This window comes from Channa argus, chromosome 14 (genome assembly GCF_033026475.1).
Source record: "Channa argus isolate prfri chromosome 14, Channa argus male v1.0, whole genome shotgun sequence".
NCBI lineage: Eukaryota > Metazoa > Chordata > Actinopteri > Anabantiformes > Channidae > Channa > Channa argus.
This window is the reverse complement of record NC_090210.1, coordinates 6747867-6756274: the sequence shown is the minus strand read 5'-3', so window position 1 is coordinate 6756274 and position 8408 is coordinate 6747867. Positions and strand designations below refer to the sequence as shown.

General features: G+C 35.6%; 1 protein-coding gene across 2 annotated transcripts; it reads right to left on the bottom strand.

Annotated features, from left to right (window-relative positions):
* Positions 1-645: 645 nt before the first annotated feature.
* map2k2b (mitogen-activated protein kinase kinase 2b) lies at positions 646-6359 on the bottom strand. Of its 2 annotated transcripts, none has more exons than XM_067528718.1 (11): positions 5403-6359; positions 5086-5296; positions 4802-4948; positions 4491-4568; positions 4312-4363; positions 3899-4023; positions 3385-3598; positions 3221-3273; positions 2706-2767; positions 2247-2292; positions 646-2021 (listed from the first exon to the last, which is right to left on the bottom strand). In XM_067528718.1, exons 1-11 carry the CDS (start codon positions 5489-5491, stop codon positions 1911-1913), a joined length of 1188 nt encoding a protein of 395 aa, XP_067384819.1. In that variant the 5' UTR covers positions 5492-6359; the 3' UTR covers positions 646-1910. The 2 variants fall into 2 exon arrangements, with proteins under 2 accessions (XP_067384819.1, XP_067384821.1); XM_067528720.1 differs by having other exon boundaries at positions 3400-3598.
* Positions 6360-8408: the final 2049 nt, after the last annotated feature.

Here is an 8408-nt window from a genome sequence, read left to right as displayed (position 1 = left end):
CTATAGTACGTTCATCGTTTTGTGACAATCAAAGACTCATTTATCTTTCAATGAGGCCTTTAGATTCTGTAGCGCCTCCATTCACTTTTTCATGTTTTAGCAAGAAAAAGAGTAAAGGCACAATGGAATCCTGTTCTTTCCCCTAATGTTTTTCTCATCATACCCTCCCCCTTTCTTGCAGATTGGAATTCATTAGCAATCAAAGAGCCACTGACAAACGCCCAATCTTAATTACCCACTCATTTGCATATTTGCATATTAATGACTGCAGACTTGGTTGTTTTTCTGCTGCAGCAGCCCCCCCTCCCATCAACAGTGTTCAGACTTCGCTACCTCACATACTGCAACACTGTCTTTCTTAGAGCTCAAGGCCTCACACTGACAAAGTGAATTTGACAGACACTCCAGACATAAACCAAAGGGATAAATCATTGTTCTTCAAATAGGAGACAAATATATTTCCATAGTCTTCAACAATGTACTTTTCATATGCCACTAAAGCAACATATTTTCATATCTTGATCTGGGGGTAGTATAGTCAGTAATTGGACCCGAAGTTTTAAATGTCATGAAATATAATATGGCGCCTCCTTCTGGTGAAATCAATGTAGGACAAAGGGGATATTCTGATAAATGAGAACATGCTTACATCTTGCAATACATACCATTTATTGACAATGACTTTATAAAGATAAAGCTTTTGATTGTATCACTAAAAGCATCTATAGTTTTAAACCATTACTGAGAGGAGTAAGTACACAAACAAAACAAAGGAGTGCAATGCCCCAAATCCTGCCAAAGCACAGGGAGCACCTCATCCATCTCACCTCCTGTTGTTTACAACAAAGCACATGCAAAGCCATTACCATTTGTTTCAGGTGAGACTCTCAGTGTTGCGATCCAGCTTGCTCAGAAGATGAAAGCAGCCTCATTACAGCAAGCACCATATTTCTAGTGTTTTAAAATACCGTCTTTTCCCCATTGTAGCTAATGGTACCAGAACAAGCTGAAGATGTTGCTTAACTGCAACAGCCCCAAAACAAAGATGGTTCAGAGAGTGCATTTCTATTTTTGGCTATTTTTGAGGGTCATGCTAAAATGTTTTTAAAACATTGTTTTTCACCTCAAATCGTTAGAAATCACTCACATCAACAAATGGAAGCTTTCTACAATACTAACACAGACATACATAACCCAACATATTCAGTGAAATAAAACATTCTTACATTTATGAATGTTTGCATATTACATATAAAACAAATATGTATCTATCTGTAAACATGTACACATTTTTAACCATGATTGCAGAACTGGAGACTGGTGTGTGCTGTAAGCCTCAGAACGCTTCTGAAAAAGCACAATTAAAAAAGAAACCATTCCGAAATTAAGAAGAACCATTGCGTTTAAGAGGTATGTTTTTAAGTTATGACACAGTACAATCTGTGTGACTGCAGGATGTTGGCATAAATGAACATTTGCCAACTGACATCTACACATGGAAATAAATCGACAAGCATGGTTGTTATAACAGTGTCAAATTGGGACTAGATTTTATAAAGGAATTCGAATGTATGATATATAGGTTTTCTGGTTTTTTAATAAGCAATTTCTGTTATCCCTAATTCTGAAATGAACTTAACACACATTATAATGTTCTTCTTCCTAGTATCAAACATTCCGAGGAGTTATGTTGTAATTGATTTATCAAATTATCACGGATAACAGAATTTTACCTAGCATGTGATTAACTGTCTAAAATGTCAGATGATTTTAAAGTTTGAAACCTTGAGGGGGCTCTCCTGAAGGAGAATGAGGAAAAACAAGACGTGTTTTATATGAGTGTAAAGTATTAGGTAACAGCTTCTCCATGTTTTTTACAGACTGTGTGTGAGTATAAGTAGATTGTGTGTTCAGTCTGCAGCACGTGTGGGAGTAGTTGGTTGATTCAGTCCCATGGTTTTACAAAGCCAGCCAGCAAAATCTACCTCTTCTGCCTCCGACCTCTTGATAAATATGTGGTTCTGCGACAAAACACAATTACATATAAATAAGATATTGGGCAAAAACAAATTAATGACTGATATGAACAGAGCTTGGGCATGTGTTCTCAGCAGAAACAAAAAAAATAATAATCAAAAATTAATTGGGCAAGTTGGTCTTCATTGCTGCTAGTTCTTTGATGTCAGCTTGATGTGTTTCTGCCCTTAAACTCAAACTTGTGTTGAAGCCCAAATGACAACACTTACCATTAACATTTTCAAATCCGCTCTGTCTGCTGGATTCTTGATAAGACTAAAAATAACAAGAACATAATCCTTTAGACAGAGCTTAAAGTCAGTGAAGAAACATTGGATAATGTTTATTGATTTTCCAATAATAGTGTCTTCAAATTATGCATCTTTCACACATTTCTATGTATTCTATAATGCTCTGATTAGAGACAATATGTAAGAATGTGCAGATAGGAGCATCTTAGCCTGACCATGAAGATAGCAAAGACAGAAAAAGTGATGCATATTTCAGCTAGAAAAGAAGTGAGACACAATACTGATAAATACCTGAATAACAGGTGGGTCTTTGTTCATTCTGCTAAAACTGACTATCTTGACTAAAATTCTGTTTTTTCAATGACATTTATGATTACTTGTGTGTTAGAAGATATAGGAAGGACTGAGCAATGGTTTTAGGCTTAAGCTTTTTCTTACCACTTTGTCACAAAGTCCTGGAAATCCGAGGTGAATACACCATGTGGTAGCTTAGGAGGGGGCTGAAATCCAAAGGAAAACTGAATTAACATCTGATCATCTGCCGAGTATCAGACAAGGCAGCACAAAAACAAATATGACTATGAGTAAAATTAAGCATTTAGACAAAATACAAGTGAACCAAAGAAGTGGACCAGCTCCTGAATTCTGGTGACTGTTCTTGCAATCTGAGTACAGTGTAATCTTAAAGAAATCAGTTTAAGATTACTTTAAGTTTTATGACATGGCATACTATCTTTCTGCGAGTAGCCATAAGAACATTGGCACACTACGAGCATTAAAGGATGGACATGGTCATAAACAATACTTTACAAAGCTGTGGCATTTAAACAATGCTTATGTTGTACTAAGGGGCCCAACCATACCAAGAAAATATCCCCTAAAATTAACACTGACAGGGTGGTTCACCAATGAGTAGATGCAACAAGAAAGCTGAAAACAAATTTTAATCTTACCTCATTTACAATGTAGTCTAGGAGTTCAAAGATGGCCATTACAGGACCATGAACTGGGAAAAAAAAAAAAAGAGTCATTATTAACCATTATTTTACATTTAAACAATATTTGAATGTAAAATGTTTATTACTAAATTCTGTAGGTATATATTTTTGTGGCTCACCACTAACAGGCCTACCAGGTGGTCTGGGTCTAGGTGAAGTGCTGTGTGTTTCTGCCTCACTACCATCCAAAATGGTCCGTCCAAATATGGCCTCCAGTTCTTTAGCATCTGGAGGAGGGATGGGGTAGCGTCCAATCGACAGCTCTACTAGGGACAAACCCATACTCCACACATCTGACTGCACAGAGTAGTGGGTTCCCTGGAGTCTCTCAGGCTACACATCAAAAATAAATAACACAGAACAAACTAAACGTTAACAGTTAACATTAACAGTTCCTTATATTTATTAATGTAAAGCATTAAATACCTTAAATCGAATGGTAAAAATATTGATTTGGTGTTACATTTGTTCACAATAGTGAGTGAATAAGGAAAAAAAAAGTTTACATACCATATATTTTTTATTTAAATTGAAGCTGTGTTAGGTTGTTAAGTATACTGAATTAAGTTTATTGGTCTATACAGCAAAATAAAAGATGGAAACATTTCACAAACCAGTCAGACGCAACCATACCGACATATAGGATCTTGTTCCGACAAAGGAATTGGCCATGGAGTCTATTAGCTGTCCACTAACACCGAAGTCACACAACTTGATCTCTCCTCGTGAGTTCACCAGTATGTTTGAGGGTTTCACATCTGGGGGTAAAAAAGAAACATCATGACAACCTCACCTGCATGGACATCTATGACATTAAATGGTCAAAAAGGACTATCTTCAGCTGCAGTCCCAGTATTCACATAAAAGTAAGATATTTTGCTTTTATAATTTGCAATTAGCTTGTATCCAGATGTATAAAAAAACCTCATATACACATTAGTTTTACCAAAGGATTCAAAGTAGAACTGTACATTATGGCACAGACATGAAACTACAATTTTAAATAAATGCAAGAATCAATAACAAATTCAATAAGGTCCTGGTACCTCTATGCATGATTTGGTGCTTTTCTCTAAGGTAGGCAAGGCCTCTTAAAACCTGTTTCAAAAAGTGGAAAAAAGCAGAGTTAATATTCAGAATAAAAATTTGTTAAAATTGTGCTTCTATTGAACTCCTTGTTTCAGTGATGTCAGTAGCATTATACATATAATATACATATAATTACCGCAATGCTGACTTTTCCCAAAATCTCTTCAGGGATCCTCTTTGCTTCTTTCAAAACCTGATCCAGAGATCCACCATTCTGCACAACAAAGAGAGACAACAAGCCATGAAACAATGTTCTAGCAGAGAATAAAAATAAGTGTAAAAAAACAACAGGAACTTCTGCCATTTGGTCGTTTGTACTTGATCTTTAAGGATATTGTGTGGATATTTCAAGGGAAAGTACAAAGTGGGTTAAAGAAGCTAATAAGATAATAGTTTAATACTAATGAACCCACCCACCTACTCACACACACCCATACATTCACTAACCATGTGTTCCATGCAGATGCTGATCTCTCCATCGTTGTAAAAAGCTCCATAGAAGCCCACAATGTAAGGAGAGTTACACTCGTGCAGCACCTGAAGCTCTCTGATGATCTGGTTTCTTATTGCAGGTTTAATTTCTAAATGAATGAGCTGAACCGAAAAACAAATTGAAAAACTATTCTGGTAAGAAAGCTGACTATACATTACAATTAACAGGCTGTATTAAGAAGTACTTCTCTGTAGTTTAATTACATCCAAATAATTAAGATAAGAGTATGTTTGCTGACCTTTCTAGCCATGATTATTCCCGATGGTTTGTGGCATTCCTTATTAACAACTCCTCCATTGCCTGCTCCCAGCTCACAGATACGTTGGAAGTCATCATCTTTCAATTCACCCACCTTAGCCTTCTGGGTAAGAAAGGCTTCCAACCGTTTCTTCTGCTGTTCATCCAGATCCAACTCTTCTAATATTTTCTTAAGTGCTTCTAAATTGGCTCTGACAAATAGATACGGAGTACAAAAAAAAAAGTGTTTTTCAGATTGCACTTTTTATCTTATACAATCTACAATGTGATATTAATTTGGTCAGCAGAATAACTTACTCAGATGTAACATCTGTGTTGGTGGAAGTGGCTAATCCATGGCTAGTAGGAGCAATGTTTAAGGGAACGGGTCTCTTTTTAGGAGCCATCCTCACTTATGAATTAATGAATTATGAGCAATTTCAGTGGCACTTTACTCAAGACTACAAATAAAAGCCTAAAAGACTTTACTAAGCTTCACTCTCTCCAAGGACTAAAAAAAAAAAAATCACTGACAAGGTAATGTACCGTTGTTAATTTTGTGTTTCATGTAAAATGGTTTGGAGGTTGAATAACAACTTATTATCTGGAGATGATATCTGGAACAACTGCCCTAATTATTTAAGTCTTGGCAGGACAATTATTTAATCTAGGTAAATAGGCCCTAACTTTTAATAGCTTGGGTACTTTATATGTCCTTGTCGTCTGTTGAAATAACTTATCTGAATCCAAAGACAACGGGTAAAGCTGCAAGTTACTTAAACAATGTAGTACCTAAACGCTAACGTTAGCTGGTTGGCTAATGCCAAGTTAACGTTAGTTAAGTTAACCTTAGTTGTTTTAAATTTGACGTAACAGTATTTAAACGGGCTGGCAGGCGAACTAGCATTGTGATCAATAAAATAAAGTGTATTGTGAATTCATTTAGTCTGAACTAGCTACACCGTAAAGGCAAACAAAATATTTTCAGAAACAGAGCCATCACTAGCAGCCCCTCGCGTTAGCTAGCTAGCTAACTCCATCTACTAGCAGTTCTGTAATATTATCACCGTTGCGTGATACCACAATACCACATTTAACGTTAGCTGACGGCAGGCGAGTGGTTACTCTACTTTCAGTAACGTTTCCGAAGCGACTTGTTTTCTGATACAAATTATAGCGTAATGAAGCTAGATTTGGTTAGTTAATCCTTGTCCCTTATTTTAGCCAGTAGGTGTGAGCCTGCTGTTCCAGGCTCAGCAGAGGAGATGGGGGCGCGGCACAGACAGATGTCACACTGTCCGGCGTCATTGTGGAGACAATCTCGCGATATTTTCAATGATGACTATCAGCTGTGCAAGTACATGAAAACGGTAATAAAACAAAAACATGAAAATAAACCATTATAAACAAAACTGTAATGATCATAGAATTTGAAAGTATTTCTTTTTACTTTAACTTGTTTGAAATATAGTAAAATATGCTGCTTTGGCAGTTTATTATACAGCTCAATATAAAATTTGTTGTAAGAGTCCTAGAAACACATCTTAGTGCCACAATACCATGCGACAATTAAATCACGACCACTTTATAAACATTATAAACTTTCATACAGGTACAAATTTCTGGAATCTTTTATTGAATTATTATTGTATTAATTTTAGTTTGTTGTATGTAATATGTTAGCTGGTAATATAATTTACAGGTATATATGTCCATAGGTGGTTGAATTAATCACATCATGAGGCCCCTTGGTTTAGGGACAGGCTTATTGGGATCCGGTGGTCCGACAATTATCTACTACAGAGGTCGTTGTATGATAAAGGACTGACCATTTATTGAATTCCACAGTCCACAATTGAGCTGATAAGAAAATAATATAAGAAAAGAAAAAGAAAGAACACTGTAAGAAACCTCCACTGCTACACGCAACTTTTTTTGTTAGTCTAGTCTTCTAGCTGGTAAACACATCCTACGACAAGAAACACAATTTATTTAGGAGGATAAACATGAATTTTTGTTACATGAACCAGTGAATGTAATTTTGTTTTTAAAAAGTATTAAGGTAAAGTTACTGACAGAAACTTATATAATTTATTTAGTAGTGCTTTATAAATAAATACATACCAATGATTCAGTTGGGGTATGTTCAGAGAGGCCCAGCCCATTCTCGAGTACAAATGCAGTGATGCAGTTACCATTTTGTACAAAATATCAAAGCATTGTGGTAACAGTGCTCGTTTTTAAACTGTGTCTAAACAACAAACAAGATGAGCCCTCTCCTCTTTAACATGGAGAATGCAGCATCCATAATTTCCAAAAGGAATTTCAAATTTTGACTCCTCAGATCACCATTAACTCAGTCCATTTTTATTGAGCTCAGGTTCAAAAAAATATCCAGGATACAGTATTCAGACCCATTCACTGTTTTCACATTGTAATGCATTGTTAATTTATATTACAATTGCACAATATATTCTAATCCAATGAAAATAGTGTATTGGTTACTCTTGCTGTTCAATTAAAGATTAATTAAAAATCAAATGGTCCTATATAAATAAGAATTCAGATCTTTAATTCTGTTCTTTGTATAAACCTCTTGGTAGTAATTACAGCTCCAAATCATCTGACAGCTGTATTTGAGCCATTTATCTGATTCTTCCTGACAGATGGTGTCACATTGAAGTGTCTGTAACTGTCATCTCTATCTTGTTCTTTGTGAACAGAGAGGTTTTTTTCAGATTTTCTGAACATTTTGATTATACTTTTAAAATGTACATTGACCATTGTCGGTGAAGATTCTCTGTCATCCAGGTTTGGTTATCCGAACACACAATGTTATAATCATGACACCAGCCTATATTGCCAGTGAACCTCATTAGTGATGAGATGTTCTAAGAGTTGTTTATTAAGTATTACACAACTTTTTAAACAGTTTATTGACCGTGTTGCTGGATATATAGATGGATGGATCGATGGATCTCATGTTTCAGGCTGTGTTAACACTTATGAAATGTGATTTCATAAGTGTCTAGGGAACTGAGAACATCTATAAACTAAAAAAAAAAACAATGGATCCACAAAGACCTGAAGTATGGCCCAACTTTCCACCAAAAAAGGGTTTCATATACATCCTGCTAATAAACCTAGAATACAACCATAACAAGTGATGCTTTACTTGAACAAACTACACTGGTTAAAGAACATTTTAACCTTTACTGTTACTGTAACTGTAAGTCTTTTCAAGATGGCATAAACATTTATGTTTATGTTTATGTTTTACATTGTTTAAAAAGACCAGGATTGCTCTGTAGCTCTCTCTTATAA